At 43.4% G+C, this 21,643-nt stretch overlaps 1 protein-coding gene across 4 annotated transcripts; it reads right to left on the reverse strand.

Moving 5' to 3' along the window:
- Positions 1-280: 280 nt before the first annotated feature.
- Positions 281-21,409, reverse strand: LOC147638827 (protein REVEILLE 8-like). Of its 4 annotated transcripts, XM_086784896.1 has the most exons (8): positions 21,061-21,409; positions 8,376-8,452; positions 7,688-7,745; positions 7,156-7,279; positions 6,868-7,032; positions 2,526-2,635; positions 916-990; positions 281-788 (listed from the first exon to the last, which is right to left on the reverse strand). In XM_086784896.1, exons 2-7 carry the CDS (start codon positions 8,396-8,398, stop codon positions 925-927), a joined length of 546 nt encoding a protein of 181 aa, XP_086641022.1. In that variant the 5' UTR covers positions 8,399-8,452; positions 21,061-21,409; the 3' UTR covers positions 281-788; positions 916-924. The 4 variants fall into 4 exon arrangements, with proteins under 4 accessions (XP_086641022.1, XP_086641012.1, XP_086641006.1 ...); XM_086784886.1 differs by lacking the exon at positions 8,376-8,452 and having other exon boundaries at positions 21,082-21,409; XM_086784880.1 differs by lacking the exon at positions 8,376-8,452 and having other exon boundaries at positions 2,526-2,632.
- Between the last annotated feature and the right edge of the window lie 234 nt (positions 21,410-21,643).

Genomic DNA, 21,643 nt, shown 5'->3' on the forward strand with positions numbered 1-21,643 from the left:
TCATTTTCTGTGTCCTGCCATTGAAAGGCTCCATAAAAGGTGGTTTATAAGGAATTCAAGGATCCACCCGCTCCAAAAGCGCGAACTCTGGATTATTTTTTTATAGCTGCACTGTAAGAAAGCTAGCTTGGAGGAGTGTATGCTAAGATATTAATTTATTAATGCCGACTTTAAGTGGGCATTAATAAATTAATAGACGCACGTCTGAAATAGGCAGAATTGAGATCCAAGCAATTCCCTATGAACTATCATAGCAGGTGCAAGAAGAAACAAGGCAAAATAAAAATAATGAGAAGAATGATGACCAATAAGGTGTCCTTCCTACATCATCTCTCACAGAGCTACCAATTCAACGGAGTTAAAGCTTCTCTTGTTGAACCATTTCTCATGCTGCAGGCAACAGCATGGATGCTCATCAAATACCTGTTTGCTACCGAGTGTGTTGCTGCCGTTGAAACCTGATGAGTAGACAAGAGATATATGCAGTACATTTAAAAGCCATGAGCATTACAAGAATTCTGCTCATTTTATCATCCTGTTTGATGTCTCGTTTCAAGCCCATTATCTCCCCCCCACCCCCCCCCCCCCCCCCCAAAAAAAAAAAAAAAAAAAACAGTGGTTCAAGTCACTCAAACCTCCTGAGGATCATGTCATGAAGGGGCCTTGATACAGCTATATACAACCATCAAATGGTAGAATGCCTTTTCAGCATTAAGTGCCATCAGTACATGGTGTCAGAGCACTCTCTTTGATTGGATGATAGTCTTACGAACAGAAGATGTGTGTTGCTGCAAAGCAATGCAAGCCAGTACGTGAACCTCTACACAGCTAGCACCCTACTACCTACTTCAAACAGAAAATTTTAATGAGTTGCATGTAATAAGAGACAACAAATATGGGGAAGAAGGCACATACTTCCAAGTATCACACAGGCTCTTCAAGCGTAGTACTTGACAAATTGATGGCAAGGTTTCTCATAAGTAGCATGATCTGCAATGTATAAGGGATTAACATTCACAGAAGGAAATCTCCATACTGGAAAAACAGCAATGTACAAGCTTGAGACTACGAATATTTGCATGAAACTCGACTTACAAACATGAAATTACGCCTTTACCAAACAATTGCATCTTCACACATGATAGAAAAAAAGGACTTTTGACAAATTCCTTAACTTCTGCCAATTTATTGTCCCCAGCACTGTAGCCAAGTTGGTTAAGGGATTGGAAACCCAAGCACAAGGTCACAGGTTCAGTTTCTGCTTGCTGCAGCTGGTGGATATACTTGATGTAACATAAAAATCTCACTTACAAAAAAAAAACAGAAAAGGTCTTTTAAAGTGATTGAGGGTTCTTTAAGCTCTACACTAAGGTCCATGTGGCATGCCCATAGCTGACAAGCGTGCAGACATACACATAGCTGTGTCTACGTGCGTGCGTGCGCATGCGCACGCGAGAAAGAGAGAGAGAGAGAGAGAGAGACCCTTAGGGGCATGTTTTGTCTTTCCCATTGGCTCAAAGAAGACAGGGTTTGGGTATGCATTACAAACTTTCATGGCAACAAATTAGAACCCAACTGCAGCCCTTTTACCTGACCCTCAACACAGTAGACTGTAAGATTGGAGCTTACAAAGACAAGAGACTTGTTTCACTAAAATTCTCTCACAAATCATAGCAACAAGAGTTTGCAGATTGTTCATTCCGCGGCCTTGGTTCTCGGACCATGCAAACATGTTATGGCATATGAATAAGTTGGCAAAATGGTGGAAACAAACTTTGCGGAAAATATGGAAAAGTGAACTGTAATTAAAACAACGCGTGTTCTTCTGGAGACATATTGCAGGAGTACTCCCTGTTGGTAAAACTTTGGACTACTCAATGCCCAAGGTGCTCATGCTCTAATGAGACCATCCAACACTTGCTATGGTGCTGTATTGACACCCAGGAATAGTTTCTCTGTGTTTGACTGCCACATTTCCTGGTACACATTTTACCAAGAACTTCTCGTTGGCAGATATGAGAGGAGACTAGCAAGAATGGCTCCTTTTTAGGAATGGACAAGATTTTGGGCTCTCTGGTCACTTTGGGTTGCACGCAATCGACTGGCTTTCCAAGCACCCCCAATTGACAAGTATTACTACTTCCATCAATCATTGCGCCAATCCTTATATGACTGCCATCAACTCCAACATCTAGATCAGATCTGTTTTTCCATTGTTTTTAGTTTTGTGAATTGACGAGGAACACTCTCATGAGGATGTTTCTCTCTGTACAGTACAGTAATGGAACAGTTGTTTCACCCCCCAAAAAAAAAAACAAAAGAGGGGTGTGAGAGAGGCTATGAAAAATGTAAGTGTTGCCCCTAATCTGGCATGCAAATTTATCCACTGATGATTAAGCCAAGGAAGGCAGTAAGCGATTTCAAATTCAGATATAATGGAATGTAAACAAAGAAAAGCTCATACAAGCTTGAACTGCAGACAAGAACATACTCCTGACTTTGCTGGCTGGAATAACTAACCGTACCGTTTCCTGATTGATAGGAGCCATATCTTGTAGCTTGTTGAGATGTCCTGTCTTCTCAGGATCAAAAATATTTCCCAAAAATGTATAGATCTCAGTAAAGTCAGGACCTGCTGCAGAGTTAAAGAAAACATGTGGTAAGCATCTACTAAAAGCAAGAGACCATTAAGCTGTCAGAATATGCAGCGGAGATGAAGACAAGATCTGAAAACACGAGCAAGTGCACTGCAGAAAAACACAGCAATAGAGAGGGAGAGAGAGAGAGGCGTGTAACTCTACTATATACACAAGAAAATCCCGGAATCCTGAATACAAACTGTGTGGGGGCAAGGGGCCATTTTATATGGCCCCTAATGACCAGTCGGCCAGCACAAAAGACAGCCGACAACAGCATAAGGCTCACAACCTGCTCAGCCCTCCAATCAGCCAGCTTCTGTCAGTCGGCCAATACACATAATCAAGTCGGCCAGCTACAGAGGACAACCTGGGGGCAGCAGAATCAGTCGGCCACCTTCTGGATGAGCCAAGAGCCACAGAACAGCCTCCCACACCTGAGGAAAAATAGGGAAAAAATAGGGAAAAATATGGAGTGGGGAAAAATGAGAAAACACCTAAATCAGGCGGGCACACCCACAACAGAGGCCCTGGTGTAAATATACAGATAGGAGATGACTGCTAACACCCCCTCTCAGCTCCTGAATGTGGAACCAACCCCAGTGAGCTGGAGTGCCGCCAGACCAAAGCCTGAGATAGAGACTTCGTGAAGAGGTCCACCGCCCTGTCCTCCGTCGAACAGAACTCTAGCAAGATGTCATCAGCAACGATCTTTTCACGAACAAAATGCCTCTGGAAGACCGTGGGTTCCACCAATGGAAACCCAATCTCACCAAGTAACCTCTGCAACCTCACCACCTCACAAGCAGCTCGGTACTCTGTCTCTGTCGACAAGGCAATAGATGGCTGCCTCTTACTGCTCCGTAAAACTGCTCCTGAGCCAAGGGAAAAACTGTAGCCTGATGTCAAGGTCCTCGTGTTTGGCTCTCCTCCCCAAACTGAGTCGCTCCATCCGCGGAGTCTGACTCCATCCATCAATCCCCCTCCTCTGTAAAAGAGTCCAAGATCCTTCACATACTACAAAAACCACAAGATACGCAATCCTACCTCCCAAAGAGTCCTCTGCAAACATGAGCTCAACAGCCTCATCAAAAAGCTCCCGTCCAATCTGGTATGCATCAACCAGATCAATGAACCATTCTGCTTCCGAGTCAAGGAGGAATCATACTGCTCACAAGGATCAACAACTCTTACGGTGGGATGCCAAGTCTTGGAAACCTGCTGAAGACCACTCAGGGTCTTCGTAAACCTGTAAACCACCCCCTCTGAATCTGGAACCACAAAGACTGGAGAATGTGCAACATCCACCTCCTTCTGCAAGTAATCAACTGCCACCTGCCTCGCTTTCCAATAGGTCCCCGTTGAAAGAACTTCCTCAACTACAGGAGTTTCTTTGTCCCGAATGCTACGAGACATCAAAGCATAGGTTACCTGTAAAGTTTCCTCTGATTGACCAACACAAGAACTACCAACATCTGTACTGGAAAGTTCCTGCCAACTGCTACCATCAACTGGCAAGTCATCCACCATCTGGTCCGCGAAAGCCTACACCTACAGCGTATCCACACTTAAGTGGCCATTACCAAACTGCCACTCATCACAAAACTGAGGACCTGGGAGAAAGAGTGCTGAAAGTTTGTAAACTCGATTCTCCACTCCGCCTTCCCAAACTACCTGGCCTGTTGCTTTGTCCCAGAGAGTAACAAAATGCTCATCAAACTCCACCCGTATGCCAATCTTGCAAACCTAATACACTGACAACAAATGAAAACCAAGTGATGGAACATACAACACCTAGGAGGAACGCTTCCCCCCTCTGCCACCATCGAGAACTATCTCCAACCTGCCCTCACTGTGAACTGGGATAGTGGATGTATCCCTAGTAAGAATGTGACCACATTACCTGCTGTAAAGCCGAACGAGAAGGAGTCATGTGCCTGGAAGCACCATTGTCTAGGATCCACTCCCAAGTATCCGTAGTAGAGAGTCCTCCAACCTCCTCCCTACACGAAGAAAATGAAACATCGATGTCCATCACCTCCAGGTACACAAAAGCTAGAGTCTTCACGGTTGCTGCTGAGAATTCGGCACCCTTCTTGGTGCTCTGCTTGGGACACTGCCTCCAATAGTGGCCTTTCTCACCACAATCATTACAGGTCCTCTCTGCCTTCAGTTTCTCGTGTTCTGAGTCGGACTTCTTCTTAGAAGACTTCTCCGATGAAGCCTTCCCTTTGCCCTTGTTATTACGGCCTTTCAACAGTTGACCAGTTAAGGCCTTCGAACCTCCGCCCTGTGGAGGATTCGTGAATCTTTCCTCCTGGTCCAAGACCATGGACACAACCTCCTCCCATGTGATGGTGCTGAGCCTGCCACCACTGGTAATCAAAGGAGAGTAAAATGATGAGTACTGAGAGGGCAAATGTGACATATCCTCTGATGATATCTCTTTCCCAGCCTGGAGAACTTCCTACTGAAGAGCCTGCAGCTTATTGATGTACTCCCGCATCGACGACTTTGCAGGATTCATCGCCCACATCTGTACTTTCAAGAAGATCCTCTTCACGGGCGATACCCTGTTATAGAGAGAAGCCAAATGCTGCCATATACCTCTGGCCAACGTCATATGCTTGATATGATTGATTACCTGTGGTGTGCGATTGAGGAAAATCAAAGAACAGACTCTAGCATTGACACGATCCCATATCTGTGCATGTGCCTCGCGTTCCTTCCGAATCGAGGGTAACTCCCCTTCCTCTAACTCCAGCCGTGGAACCCCAACAACAATGAAATCAACAAGGTCGTAAGACTCCAAAACAGATTCCATCATTACCTTCCATATGCCGTAGTTATTCCCGTCCAACTGATGGTCCACTGGGAACGTGGGGAGTGTCGAGATCTTCACATGCTTCTCAGCCATCTCAAGTAAATCTGCCATTGCTTGGGTGTAACTGAAAAGGGTGGGTGGGTGGGAAAAAAGGGGTGTAACTGAAAAGGGTGGGTGGGTGGGAAAAAATGAAGAACTAAACCTACAAGTGGCTGTCCAGCAAATCAGCCCACCTTCCTCTTGCTTCTCCTCTTCCCGTACGGTCCAAATCAGTCCACCTTCATTTCAACCCTCGACTTGCATTACCATCAATCTTACTAGTACTCTCCTTGGGATCTTCGTTATTTAACGGTTTCTGCTTATTTATTCAACCTCCTGGCCTTGCCATTGCAAGTTCTACAATGTTCTGACTAAACAACATCTAGTTGTGAAACACAGAGAGCTCATGAAAGGTCGGAAGAAAACCCCTCTTTTGGCTACTACAGGCCTTTCCCTTTTGTTTGTTACTTTAAATTCTGAAGCATCCTAATCACCATAGACTCGTGTATGGCATCATGCATCTGGCTCAGCAAATTCATGTGTAAACCAATGAGAGACAAAAGAGGCTGTTTGAATATCTTCATATCTCTTCACAAAGACATACTAGAATACATCACAATCATAGTCTGGTTCTATCACTTCCCTGAAGGTGAGGGGCTTATCCAACCATTATGAAGGGTAGCACTCTTAGTGGAGACGCATTCATATTATCTTATTTAGCTTAAACAACAGTATGAGTGTCAACAACCACCATCACTTCAACTTTTCCCACCACACCAAAGAAAAAACAATGGCTTTACTTTTCGTTAAAGAACTTTTGCTTCCCCTTCTCAAATCACTAGCTCTTAGCACCTTAGATAAGTCTATCACAAGATGTCCACATCAAAGATTACCATACTGTTTCTTTAGAAGTTTGAAAACAAAATAGCCACAGCCAGCACTAGTAAGTAATAGCAAAAATATATAAGAATGGATTGCATTATGATCTCCATCGAGTGACCTTTTCAGCCGAATTATGTTTCTGTCAAACATAGACATAATATGAATAGTCCTTGATAGAATCTCAAGTGCCAGGAATACCTGTCGTAGTTTACCAATCTCAATTGTACCCAAGGTCATTTAAGTGGGTTCATTTACTAGCTTGATCAATGTGCATGAGAAACATCTCCTAAGATGCACAATGCCTTAGAAAGAACAGCCTAAGCACATTAGCTTTGCATCTATATCTATTATGACAGCTTGATATATTGTGTCACACCAATTCTCAATACCGCTTCTTTTGATTACCCAAATCTTGTTAATCACCATTTATGTATCAAACCACAAGTCAAACAAGACCATAACAAAAGGGGCTTATGCATCTCTTACCATTTCTGTTCAGATCAGTGACATTTGAATAACCCCCGTGGTGCACCCAGGAAGATGCTATCGGCAGCAGCATCAAAGGGTTAGGAAAATCTCTACGAGAGTCATTAGCGGAGGACTGATCAGATTGGGCACAGGCCACAGGAGGGAAGGATGGCTGTTCAAAAACTGACAACAAGCACCACGTAGATTCAGGTAGGTTACCATCGGCGTTACTCAAGATAATGATCAAAACAAACTTTACAACAACTACATCAAATTCAGAAGTGTTTTTGGTTTTGATGTGGTCACCACTTTTAGCAGCTTTATGTGGATATGGCTGAGCAGATTTTCTTTTAGGCCGAGGAGGTGGCACATGTTCTCCAGTGCCATTCTTTTGAACTTTTAAGAAATACTTTTGTGCATGGCTACGTATCTGTGTAGCAAAATGGCAAAAAATATTAAATTCATTACCATATTTGAACCTTCATATTCAAGTAAAGATGAAGAACCTAGTTGTTTAGCCACTATGTCAAGTTTAAAAAGGACTAGTCCAGAAAATGTTAACAAAAGCTCGAAAATCTATAATCACAACAAATCCACTTAAGTGTAAACCCACAACAATTCTACTAAAAGTATCAAACCAACTAGGCCTGCAATCCTCCCTGACCATCATTTTCATTAATGCACACAATCCACCTATGAGCCCTTCTCATGTAAGGAAATGAACTAAATTTTTGTAGCCTTCTCTAAAGGCAAGAAGAGTGAACTTCAAATAAAACATCAAATATCTCAATGATGGTCAATCTGGAAATTATGACTTCTTCTGAAATAAAAAACACACCTGTATCACAGTCTTGGTTCCGACATATTCTTCAATTTTTTTCCAATCCCTATCAAACCTGCACACATTACCCTCCTTCCATCACTATCACATGTCAAAATGAAATCCTTGCGACACATTCAGAATACTTAAGGATGAGATAAACAAACTGACTGTGATGTAAAAAATTGGCATAAGAGGACAAAGGGAAACAACAGAGGATACTCAGATGTGCTGGAGACATTTCAAGGCCAAAAATCACTCCGAAACTAGTTTCTGCTGAGCAAGAAGTGCACCAAACTAATATTCAGACAGGCTGTGAAACTTTAGACATGACAAAATCTAGGAACATCACTGCAGGCTGTTCCCGCACAAATTCTTATCTCAACAAACAAACTGCAGGTTGTTCCCACCAAAACACTTATTTGTGAAGCGTCAGTCACTACGGGCTATTCCCACACAAATTCTTGTCTAGACAAATGTCATATGCATCCGTTAATCCCAATGCTCATAGACATGTATATTCTCATTACCAAATATACGGACAGATTTAGAGTGAATTTTGCAGCCCTACAGGCTCCTAGAAGTGCCCAAGACATAGTCCAATGATTGGGACACCTTTTGGGCATAGTTTGGACACAAAATATGACTTTCTGGACAATGTTTTGTGAGAAAATTAGGCAAAACCGACTTGATTACGAATTTATACCTTTTCCCTATAAATAGGATCATTAGGCATTCATTAGAAGCATCATTCAAAGATCAAGAGCATCCATTTGCTAGATTCTGCAAGGCAGGAAGGACACAATGGTGGATCAGTATGAGCTTCTCTTGTCCGATTGCAAGTAGAGGACTGCAGGGATCTTTGGTATGCATCATGAAGCAATGAATCAACAAGATCATTTGCATGAAGCTGTGAATCAACAAGATTATTGTATATGTAACATGTTTAGACAGTAGATTAGGTCTCTCTCTCCTTCTCTTCTGTGTCTTTGCTAAACATAGGATTAGTGTTAATCTTCTTTGCTTAGCATTAATCATGAACATGCTTCTACAACGCATGTTACATTGGTATCAGAGCTTAGCTCATCCTAGGACAACGCTTAGCTTACATTTTGTTCACGTTGAATTAGGGTTTGCGTTTTAAAGCTTGGAGGTCAAAATTAGGGTTTTCATATTTTGCATGAGTTCAACCCTAGCAACATTGTTTTCAATCCTAGATTCAATGTGGAAAGTGAAAAAACCAAATTAGGGTTTTCGTTTTTAGGATTTCAACCCATTTTTGCATGTAGCATAGGTTGCATGTAGGGTAGAATCCGCACAAGACTTAGCTTAGGTCTAACCTAGGTAGGAAAAGACTTCTTTTTGCTACTCCCTCCACCAACACCTCGCCTCGATGGAGAGCAATGATGCTTGGAAAGAAGAACTACAGCGCAAGTATGAGACTATGCAGAGTCGTTGGAGATGAGAAGATGAAGGACGATACAAAAGGAAACAAGAATGCCAAGCCCAATACGAGCTAATCATCGCCGTGTATAGGCAACAACTCATAGAAGAGGACCGTCGACAACGTGAGAAAGAAGCACATCAAGTAAAGCTTCAGAAAGAGGCACGTCAAGGCCAGCTTCTATACGAGCAAAGATAGGCATAGCTCAAGGAAACATGGGCACAGTTCATGGCACCATCAACAAAGGCCAAGGAGGAATCACCTAGGGTTGTGAAGCCACCCATGATTGAGAGCGTTGAGACAATGAAAAGAGAGCTTCTAAGACAAGAATTCTCGGGAGACGTGATCACAAAAAGAGGTGTTTCCGAGGCGATGCCATTACCCGAGATGTATGTGCCAAAGCTGCACCCAAAACCAAAGCCAAAGCTAGAGCCAAAAGCCAAACCAAAACCAGAACCGCGTCTCGACAGTTTTAGAGGAGCTTCCAAAAAATCTCTCCGAATCCTATGAGGAGGAGGAAGAGACTACATGTGATTTAGAAGATCTAAAGACCAAGCCAGAGAACTTGAAGACCAAGTTAGAGAGCTTGGGGATTGAACCGACGGATATGAAGTGGATTCTTCAATTGGACCAGAATGGAATCAAAGCAAAGGTGTATGGATTACCCCAATGCTCCAAGCTTAGCAAGAGGGGATGTCATGTGCATCCATTAATCCCAATGCTCATAGACATGTATATTCTCATTAGCTAATATACGAGCAGATTTAGGACTTTAGGGCAGATTTTGCAGCCCTACAGGCTCTCGAAAGTACCCACGACAAAGTCCAATGGGTGGGACGCCTTTGGAACATAGTTCAAACACAAAATATGACTTTTTGGACAATGTTTTGTGAGAAAAATAGGCAACACTGACTTGATTACAAATTCATACCTTTTCCCTATAAATAGGCTCATTAGGCATTCATTAGCAGCATCATTCAAAGATCAAGAGGATCCGTTTGTCAAAGTCTACAAGACCGCAAGGACACGATGGTAGATCAGCAGGAGCTTCTCTTGTCCGATTGCAAGTAGAGAGCTGCAGGGATCTTTGGTATGCACCATGAAGCTGTGAATCAGCAAGATCGTTTGCATGAAGCTATGAATCAGCAAGATCATTGTATATATAGCATGTTTTGGCAATATACAGTAGATCAGGTCTATCTCTCCTTCTCTTCTGTCTTTGCCAAACATAGGATTAGCATTAATCTTCTTTGCTTAGCGTTAATCATAAACACGCTTGTTACAACAAATCAACCATTACCAACTTGCATGATAGTGCATATTAAACTTTCAAGAGAACTAACCATTGAACGAGTACTCTTAGGCCTATTTTCCTAACAAGAGGCTTCTTTTGGCATCGAAGCCTTGTCATCAACCACCACATCAACAACATAGCAAGCTCTCCTACTAGCAATATTGCCTTCTTTGTATCCAGACCAATCACCCTAGACACATTCCCTCAATTCTAACTCTGGCAATGAGTGCCCGACAATTCTATCTCCCATTGCTAGGAGTTCAACCAAACAAAAGCTAAACCCCGTTGGGGTAAAGGCGTTATGCCCACCCTTATAGTGTGTACAAGCCCATAAGTTATAGTACATAGTACACTTAGTACTTTTAATGTACTAAGTGCACTATGTGTACTAGTGCAATATACATGTGTGATAGGGGAGTCACACACTCATGCCTCATGAGTTGACTTATCCCCACAACTCTCTCTCTCTCTCTCTCCCTTGTGCCTCTCTGTGTATGTCTCCCACACAAGTGAAACCCTAACTGTTTCTCCCCATCAACTGGTATCAGAGCCCTTAGTGATCCCTCCCTTCCTCTTCTCCTTGATGGTAGCAAGGAGTCAGGCGCAGCAAGGCAGCGCAACAGGCAGCAATCAGGCACGTCCATCGAATACAAGCGCGTAGCAAGTGGAGGGGGCGAAGGCGAATCAACTGGTGTTGTACGCACCAATCCTCAGCCCGTTAGTAGCCCGACTAATGTTGCCGCTTTCTACCGACTGTAGCCTGTGAGACCATCGTCAGCGTGCTTCTGTGCCCGTACCCAAGAGCTTTCTTGCGCTTGCGCTTCACGCCCAGCGCTACATGATTTCAGTCGACTTCAGGCGTGTAGAAGGCGCACGGAGAAGCAAAGCCCGTACCTTTTGCATTCTTCGCCTTATGAAGCCTTAGTCGATGCCCTTCGAATCTCTATGCAGCCGTAGGGAACAGGGAAGCTTCCACATGAGCCCAGCCATCCGTACATCGTACAACTGCAGCAGCAACTGCATCTGCATCAACATCAAGATTTCTGCAGAGCAGCACCAATTTTAGCACACCCCCCTTTCCTGCAACAAAATTCAAAAATTACAAGGTATTTGCCTCAATTTTTTTTTTGGGATTTGCAATTGAGCAGGTGCAATCATTAATTGAGCAGATACAGGTGCCGAATTGCTCAATTTTTGAGCAAAATTGGCAAAATTGGGTGACATTGGTCACAATCAGGATCAATTTGCAAGAAATTGGTCAAATCAGGATCAATTTGCAGGAAATTGAATGTCAAAATTTGGGGCTTTTGATGTAATTGTGCAATTAAGCACTCATACATGCTGTATGATGTGAGAAATCACACATTTGGGCAAAATTGCAACAAATTGCAGTGCAAATCAAGGGGCTTTTGTGCCGATTGAGTTGATTTGCATGCAGGCAATCGCATTTGATGCTGTGGATAATGTGTTGATGCCTTACAAGCACTCAATGTGCCTGTAAATCAAGGGACTTTCATGTATTTGATGTATATGTGGCCAGGGGGAAGCATCGTGAACACTCTGGATGCCTTCATGTGCGTCAATGTACCATGTATGATCAGAAATTGATCTCAAATCAAGGGGCTTTTCAAGTTTGTATGCTTGTTGAGCTTGGCAAAGCAGCAGGCAAGACATTTATGCCTTGAATCCTCAAAAATCAGCTTGCAGTCAAGGGGCTTTTGCCCAATTTCTGTTCGGGACTGTTGTATGCAGTGTACGGGACTGTAAAAGTCTGATTTTCACTCATTTAGACAGCCAGGAGAGCATTTATTGCTATTGTACCTGCTGGTACAGATTTGGCACAGCTTTGTGCATGTTTTGGCATGGCTGTACACTGTTTTGAGTGACCAAAAGGTTCAATTTCAGCTGCTGTACTTGCCGGGACAGGTTTGGTACATCATTGGTGAGCACTTGGTACTGCTGTACAGTACTTTGGAAGGGCAAAAGAGCACATTTAAGGTGCTGTCCAAAATCTGCAGCAACCAGATTTTGGTGTTTTCATCACATAAAGTGGGAGAAAAGTTGCATTCTTGCTTCCGCAGTGGGAGATAAACTTTGGGAGAAAAACTGTGAGCACTTTGTGTGCTTTTGGTGCAGTGTTTGCACATTTGCAGGGAGTCAGGCATTAAAGGTTGCATATTGCTATGGCAACCACAGGTGAGAGCTCTTCATTGCTTCACATCAAGAAGCTTGAAGGCTCGCATAATTATGATATTTGGCAAACCCAGTGCTACAATGTGTTGCTCCAGAAAAAGCAACACAAGCCTATCAAAGAAAGGGATGTAATGCCCGCTTCTCTTACTGCTGAAGAGTGGGAAGATATGGATGAGCTGGCAAGATCTACTATCATGTTGTCTGTGTCAGACTCATTACTTTTCAGCATTCGTGAAGAGAAGACAGCTTGGGGAATGTGGCAGAGATTGCAGGACTTGTATGCCCAACAAAGTGCCTCAAGCAAAGTGTATTGGTTGAAGAAACTCATAGGTCTTCAGATGAAGGAAGGGGCATCTATGACAGCCCATCTCAATGAGTTTAATGGTATTGTCAGCCAGGTCATCAATCAAAAGTTGGCAATGGACGATGAGTTCAAAGCCACTTTTATGTTATGCACTTTGCCAGAGAGTTGGGACACATTTAGGACAGCCACTAGCAATTCGCATGCTATGCTGTCATATGCAGATGTTAAGGGTGCTCTTCTTCAAGAAGAGATGAACAGGAAGAACAACTCTGTTGGAAAGTCCAATGCAATGAATGCACGTGGGAGATCCCAGCAAAGGGGGAAAAGCCAAGAAAGGGGAAGGAGCAAGTCTCGCTCCAAAAAGGATTTGGAATGCCATTATTGTGGCAAGAAGGGACACATTAAAAAGCAATGCTACAAATGGAAAAATGATCAAAAAGAAAAGGGAAAAGGCAAAGACAAAGACAAGGATGAAGCCAAAGATGTAAAGCCGAAGGGCAAAAGTGGAGTCAAAATTGAAGAAATCAATGTGTCACATGCAGGTGGCAGTGAGGATGAGGTCCTCTTTACGTCTTCACTTGATGCCCATTCACTTCTTACAGGTGGTCATGGTATGCACTCATGGATCATTGATTCAGGTGCCTCCTTTCATGTCACAGGTTGCAGAGACTTGTTTGTCAGGTACACTGCTGGCAATGAAGGAGTGGTTTATTTGGGTGATAACCATGCATGCAAGATTCTTGGCAGAGGTGATGTGAGGCTTGTATTTTCAGATGGCTCACAGCTTATGCTCCATGATGTCAGGCATGTGCCTGAGATCAAGAAGAATCTGCTTTCTACTGGACAGCTTGATGATGCTGATTATGTTACCACATTTGGTAGTGGAAAGTGGAAAATTAGTAAGGGCTCACTGGTTGTTGCCAGAGGCTCTAAGGTGGACACTCTTTATTTCATGCATGCAGGTGTTTGTCACCATGCTAATGTAAATGCAACCGAGCTGCCGGAAATTTCTATGTGGCATAGCCGGTTGGGACACATGAGTGTCAAGGGAATGGAGCAATTGTCTCGTTTGGGTTACTTGCCTTCTCTAAAGTTTTCAAGTTTTCAATTTTGTGAGCATTGTATATATGGTAGGCAACTACAGTGCCCCCACAAGAAAGCTCTTGGACAGAAAGATGCTCAGTTAGAGCTTGTGCATACAGATGTATGTGAGATGCCTCAGCTTTCTTTGGGAGGGGCAAAATATTTTGTGTCTTTCATTGATGATGCCACACGCAAGGTGTGGGTTTATCCTCTTCGTTTGAAGAGTGATACATTCTCAGTGTTTGAGAAGTTTGTTGCTCTTGTTGAGAATCAAACTGGTAAAACACTGAAAGCTTTGCGTTCCGACAATGGTGGAGAGTATATGTCCAAACAGTTTCAGGACTTTTGTGATGCTAAAGGCATCAAGAGGGAGCTCTCTACTCCTTATGATCCTCCACAAAACGGGACAGCAGAGAGGATGAACAGGACCATTCAAGAGAATGGTCCGTTCTATGTTGTCACATGCTGCGTTACTTCATGGTTTTTGGGCTGAAGCTGTTATGAAAGCCGTTCACCTTATAAACAGGTCACCTAACACGAGGCTTGGTGGGAAAGTGCCAGAAGAAGTATGGACAGGGAAGCCTCCATCATACAAGCACTTGAGAGTGTTTGGTTGCGTTGCGTACGTGCACATACGCATGGAAATGCGCACCAAACTTGATCCTAAGTCTCACAAATGCATATTCCTAGGATATGGTGACAGAGGTGAAATGGGGTATAGACTTTGGGATCCCATGAATAGAAAGATTATACGTAGCAATGATGTCATTTTTGATGAAACATGCATGTATAAGGAGCCTGCAAGGCAACAGGAGCCTGGCAGAGTCATCTTTGATGATGATGGACATCATGGACAACAACCAAGGACTGTAAATCAGCCATTACAGCAGGAAAACCAGCCCTTAAATGGTGCTGAAAATGGTCCAAATGGACAGCCAGACATGGCAGAAGATATCCCTATGGATATACCACAGTTAGAGGAGATACCGGGCATGATTTTTCAGCCTTATGGCATGGAACAGGAGCCACCAATGGGTGATATGCAGGCTGAACAGCAACCTGCAAATGATGGTCATTGGGTACGGAGGTCCACAAGACCCTCCAGAGTCCCTGACAGGTTTGTTCCAGGGGTTGACTACTTGATGCTCACTGACTGTGGGGAGCCCTCATGTTATAAGGAGGCTTTACAGAGGGCAGACAAAGCTCTATGGGAGCGTGCCATGAAGTCAGAGATGGATTCTCTGCATAAAAATGAAACATGGAAGTTGGTGCATTTGCCTGCAGGCAAGAAGGTTTTGCCATGCAAGTGGGTTTACAGGCTCAAAGTTGCACCTGATGCAAAGCCAAGGTACAAAGCCAAGTTAGTGGCTAAGGGCTTTAAGCAGGAATATGGTGTGGACTTTGATGAGATCTTCTCTCCAGTGGTCAAAATGACCACACTTAGAGCTGTGTTAGCTTTGGTTGCACATGATGATCTGGACTTGATTCAGATGGATGTGAAGACTGCTTTTCTTCACGGTGATCTCCATGAGGAGATATATATGCAGCAGCCAGAAGGTTATGCAGTAAATGGAAAGGAGAAGCTTGTATGCAAGCTGAAAAAGAGTCTTTATGGGCTCAAACAGGCACCAAGAGAATGGTATCATAAATTTGATACATTCATGAAATCACAGAAATTCAGGAGAAGTGACATAGATCACTGCTTGTACACCAAGAAAGCTTTGGATGGCAGTCTATTGATCCTCATCTTGTATGTTGATGATATGTTGATTGCCGGGAAATCTCGTAAAGAGATGGATGCCTTGAAGAAGAGGCTGCATGAGACCTTTGATATGAAGGATCTGGGTGATGCAAATCACATCTTGGGTATGCGGATACTTCGGGACAGAAATCAGCATGTGTTGTATTTGTCTCAGAAGGAATATATTGGCAAAGTTTTGCAGAGGTTCAATATGGACGGGGGGAAGAAGGCTAGTACTCCTTTGCCTCCATATGTGAAACTCAATGCTATGGACAGCCCACAATCAGATAGAGACAGGGCTGATATGGCCAAGATTCCGTATGCTTCAGCTTGTGGCAGTCTCATGTATGCCATGGTTGCTACTAGGCCGGACATTGCATTTGCAGTGGGAGTGGTTTCTAGATACATGGCCAACCCTGGCAAGAAGCATTGGGAAGCAGTGAAAGGTGTCATGAGATACCTGAAGGGCACACAGGATTTGTGCATTTGCTTTGGCAAACAGGATGCATTAGTGCATGGTTACACGGATTCGGATTATGCCGGTCATCCAGATAACCGGAAGTCTACTACCGGTTATGTATTTACATTCACAGGAGGTGCTGTGTCATGGATATCCAGGATGCAGAAGTGCACAGCCTTATCTACTACAGAGGCCGAGTATATTGCAGCCACAGAGGCTTGCAAGGAGGCATTATGGCTATCTCGGTTAGTGGTTGATTTGGGCTATACAGGGGATATTCCATTGTTGCATTGTGACAGTCAGAGTGCCATTCAGTTGGCAAAGAACCCTGTTTTTCATGCAAAGACGAAGCATGTGGATGTGAAGTATCACTTCATCAGAGAGGTGATAGAGAACAAGCAAATTCAGCTTGTTAAGATTCATACGGATGACAACCCGGCTGATCTATTGACGAAGAGTTTGCCTCCGGAGCGGTTTGCTCATTGCAGACACTTGATGGGCATTGGATGAGGCCAGTTTCAGCCTTGATATGGCCTTGTATATTATCATGTACATGCTGATTTTTCTTTTCCTTCATTTAAGGGCACTTTGCCTTTAAGTGGGAGGTTGTTGGGGTAAAGGCGTTATGCCCACCCTTATAGTGTGTACAAGCCCATAAGTTATAGTACATAGTACACTTAGTACTTTTAATGTACTAAGTGCACTATGTGTACTGGTGCAATATACATGTGTGATAGGGGAGTCACACACTCATGCCTCATGAGTTGACTTATCCCCACAACTCTCTCTCTCTCTCTCTCTCCCTTGTGCCTCTCTGTGTATGTCTCCCACACAAGTGAAACCCTAACTGTTTCTCCCCATCAAACCCAAGCGCATGCAAATTGTTGGGCATAAGGTCCATTTAGTACCAGAGCAAGTTTCTTGCTCAACCTGGCCTTCATGTTTTTCACAAGCCTACATTGTAACAGACGTGTGTTTCCTGGAGACCTTAATTATTTACTTTATGAACCACACAATGCAAATGATGAGTAAATGCAAGATTTGTGCCCGCATATGTATGCACAATGTGATATGTGCTCAGTACACCAGACAAGGGCCGAAGAACACCAGCCCGAAACCCCTCCCCTCCCTTTTCCCCTGTGGTCTCTTTATTACCAGAGGGATTTTGTCCAGTACAAAGCTTATCGGTGTCTGAGGAAAACCTCTCCAACGGACCGCGATACTGGATTTTCAAGATAACCCAATATTCAAGTCAAACAATTCAAACACCTCAATCAATCTCTTTTTGCCGGTCAACTATCACGCAAATCTTCAAAATGAGTTCCCGACCAGGCCACCCACCCACCAAGTTTACAAGTCTCACCATAGATAGATGGGGCACCTCCGGCTGGGTTTTGAGAATTCTCAAATGTGTCAATCCAACAGAATTTCCTAGCATTAGGTTCAAGCAATCTTGCTTTATGTTTCATGGATATTTTGGAGACTCCGATGAGTCGAACCATGGGAAGCATATGTGTTTAACATTGTCAAGACCGATTCACTGATCAAAAAACAAATTGTTGGATGACTACTAATCTCCACTTAGCGGTAGCCATGTGATAGCTTAACACTTATCATCATGTTGAGAATGGATCTTAGTCCCACTTGCTTATCCTTGGAGTGCACTAGTTCACTGGTAGCTTTACTCCTAGTTCCAGAATGTGTGGTTAAGGTTATACGGAATAGATATACCTTCTCAAGAGCACGTTTGTGCCATGACATAAACCTCAGCATATTTCCTCATTTGGGATAGCATTTAGGACATAACAAGCCTAGTTTATGGGTTTAGGAGCAGTATGGGCGGCCAGTCGGTAGCAAGGACAACATCAAGACCGCATGTGTGAACAAGAGACAGAATGCTGAATTTATCAAGTCGTGGACAGATGAACAGACAAACAGCCCTTTCTCCTGCATCCTAACCGACTAGCTCTGACAAGTCCCTATATAAACGTAAGCCATCATTTGCATAAATCATAACCTTTTGAAGAGGCTTAGAAGTCAATAGAAGCACGTAGAAGGCCAGATAGAGTTCACCCCCAAGGGCCTAGAAGATGTACAGACTTTTATGTCACCTTTTTGTACTATAATACAAAGGAAAACTCCACACCGTCTCTCTCTCTCTCTCTCTCTCTCTCTCTCTCTCTCTCTCTCCTCTGTCTTAATCATTTTCATTTAGCATCTTGTTCTTAATCAAACTTAGAGTTGTGGATCAATATAGCAAGGCTTCCGCGCACGCAACGTTGTTATCGGAGCATTCAGGCTCAACCACTAAGCATAGTCCCAAGGAGGTGCACAAATCCATCAAGAGAACACAGCCAGTGTTGCATGTGGGAAAGCCTTGATGTACTAATCCACAACCCTAAGCCTGATTAAGAACAAGATGCTAATTTAAACATGATTAAGACATAGGAGAGAGAAGAAGAGAGAGAGAGAGAGTTGGTGTCAAAGTTTTCTGTATTAATATGGTACAAAAAGGTTGCTAAATGTATGTGCATGATGTAGACCCTTGGTCAACCCCAAAGGGGTGACCTCTGGCCCCTTACATAACTTCTACACTACTAAAATGATAAATGACTTACTTAATGCCACAGGTAGGCGTACCTCGTAGATATGATCGTTAGGCATCGTGTCCAGATCCAATTTCGGCACAAGTTTGTAATTGACAAAGTTGTGTGAGCTTCTAGGATCCAGAAGAAAGTGTATTCTATGGTCGTTCACTTCTCTATAAACTCAGAGAAGATCGTACAAGCCGAAAACCTTAAAGTTAAACAGACAATCAGAACATGAACTAGGACAAGAAAGAACATTGACTGAAGTGCCTATCAAAGACAACTGGTTGGTTGTCTTTGTCTTGGGTCCTGCATTTGTCTTAGCACCCTTCTTCTTCGGACACTCGTTATGCATGTGTCCTTTTTCTTCACAGATGAAGCAACGTCCCTCCTTGAGCTGCAACGCCTTAAGGAGACAGTTTTTCTTCGCTGAAGTCGAATTAAAATTCTTCGAAGGTTGGTCCGTAGACTTCCCTTCTGTCATGCTAGTCATCGACGTGGAGAACTTCCTTTTTTACTAATTCCCATGCTCGGTTACAGTCTTGGTTTTGGAAGAGACCATCGTATCATCAGTCTGATAGCCGTGCTTTATAGGTAACTCTTCCCACTTTGCATATTCAGTATACAACATCTCCCGCCTCAAACTATTCAAGACGCACTTGTATACAACCATATCGTCCAAGAATATGGTCTGCGTGACAAGGTCATCGAGCGTCACCCCATGAACCTAATGATCATCACCATGATGAACGATCTCGTCTAAGTGACGATTGTCGTGCTCTCTACCGGCCATAGTCAAACCCGAAAAAGCTATGGCTGCCCAAGGAAATCTTGTATGTAAGGGTGGAGTACCGAGGTGTCCTATCTATCCACACAGAAGTAAAGACCTCCAATATCTTTAGAGAACTCTCAAGCTCTGCTGTGGAGAACTAAAGTCTAAGACCCCTTTTTATACTTAAAAAGACGCGCTATTGAGTTCTAAAAAAAAAAACCAATTACTTTGAGCTTTTTTTTTTCCAAAAAGCTCATGTGCTTTTTCTTCTAATGTGCGTAAATATATGAGTCCCCTTGTTTTTTTAAAAAACTAACCCATGCTTTTAAAAAAAACAATGTCCAGCTTTGTTCAAAAAATCATGCCATACTTTTTATATGAAAAAAACATCATGCTTATTTTTTATGATGAATAACTGAATGTCATGTGAGGGCAGGGAGGGGGTGCACCAAAGAAGAACCATTGGTTGTTTGGTTTTTTTTTTAAGGGGGTGTGGGTGAGTGTTTGTGCAGGAGGGAGGGCAGCAAGGAGCACGATGAGAGAAGGAGGCAGCAAGAAGCACGAAAGGCTCCACTTGAACATGCTCATCACTTCTAGTGCTGAGCCTTCCTTAAAGTTAACTCCCACTGTTTGCGCCCACATATGTCAACTTGCAGAACTCCTTCATGTGAATAGTGGAAACTTGTGAGCTCCCCTTAGTTTGACGGAGGTGTACTAAATGCCATAATCTAGGTCAACTTGCCCGCATTCTAAAACATGTAATACCCAGCAGAATCTAGCCTGAGGCCATTATGCAGTAGTTAGCCGGCACAACGGAAAGGATGCTTTGACCCCTTACGAAGTACTTTACAAACCTGTATCGACGTACTTAACGAAATGTCCTCTGTAGACATTGTTACTAAGTACGCACAAGTTTTGTACCGAAAACCTTCCATTATTTATTACTTTTAAAAGCCACCCAACATGTTTCCTATATAAATGAATCCTTGCCAAGTCTTGACTACAGACAATGTATGACCCATTGTGAGCTAAACCCTTGTAAATGAATTATGCGTTAGATAATCATACTTTACGCATTCTGATTATCTGTTTGTGCAAGCTTGAAAGCCGCGCATCCAATAAGATACATGCAAACTTATTGCACAGGTAAATCCAAGGTGGTTCCAATCTCTCACTAACACTACATGTTTGGTAAACAGCCTTAAAACCCTCTTGAGGCTGAGCTGTTTGTCCAGCTCTAAACGCCCTCATCGTGCAGCGGTAATCTCCCTTGCTATCCCCATTCCCTGTTAAACGCCGACGGGGGAAGGAGAGGGCCCCGGGTTTGTTTTACCAGGGAAAAATCTATTTGCACACGTCTAAAATCTATTTTGAATTAGATTCTTATCGCTCATAGTAAACCAATTTCATATATATATATATATATATATATATATATATATACACCACAGGTGCACCCCCTCGCTTTTAAAGATTCCATTGGCGTAGTTCTGAAAGGAAATCCAAGCTTACAGTTGAAGGGCCTCGAGAAACCTGTCGTGCTCTTGTTCGGTCCAGCTCTCCCGAGACTTGGTGATGGTGTAGGGCTTCCTGATCTTCTTAAAAGAGTCCTCCGACCCCGCGAAGCCCGGATCTGGGATAACAGGCAGCGTCATTCGCAGATCATCCAGGTTGGGCGCATACATATGGAAAGAGGGCTTGCAAAACCTAAGAGTAGCCTAACACTAATCTAGAGCACAGCTTCAGTGGGGCGGATATGCGGGAGAATGTCAAGGAAATCCTGAATTGAGCAGCCGTACTCAGCCCTGCGCAACCCTGCTTGAAAGATGCAGAGTGATTTCGAGCAGGAAATCAAAAAAAGAGGGGTAGACAGAAACTATTTACCCATTCCGCAAAACAAGCGCCACTTGGCAGATTTCGTCCACGTGGCCACCTCTTATCCACAGAAAGATTGCTTCCTTCCATGGTCAGATCGACACGTAGACAGACAGCACGTGACTCGTGGCACAGGCGGGCAATTTGCAAATGTCCGAAACCCGTGACTTAAGGATGGTGTCACCACTATGTTGTTAACTTAGTAATATAAATATATATT

This window comes from Cibotium barometz, chromosome 4, assembly GCF_041138505.1.
Source record: "Cibotium barometz isolate CiBa-2024 chromosome 4, ASM4113850v1, whole genome shotgun sequence".
In the NCBI taxonomy this organism is placed as follows: Eukaryota; Viridiplantae; Streptophyta; class Polypodiopsida; order Cyatheales; family Cibotiaceae; genus Cibotium; species Cibotium barometz.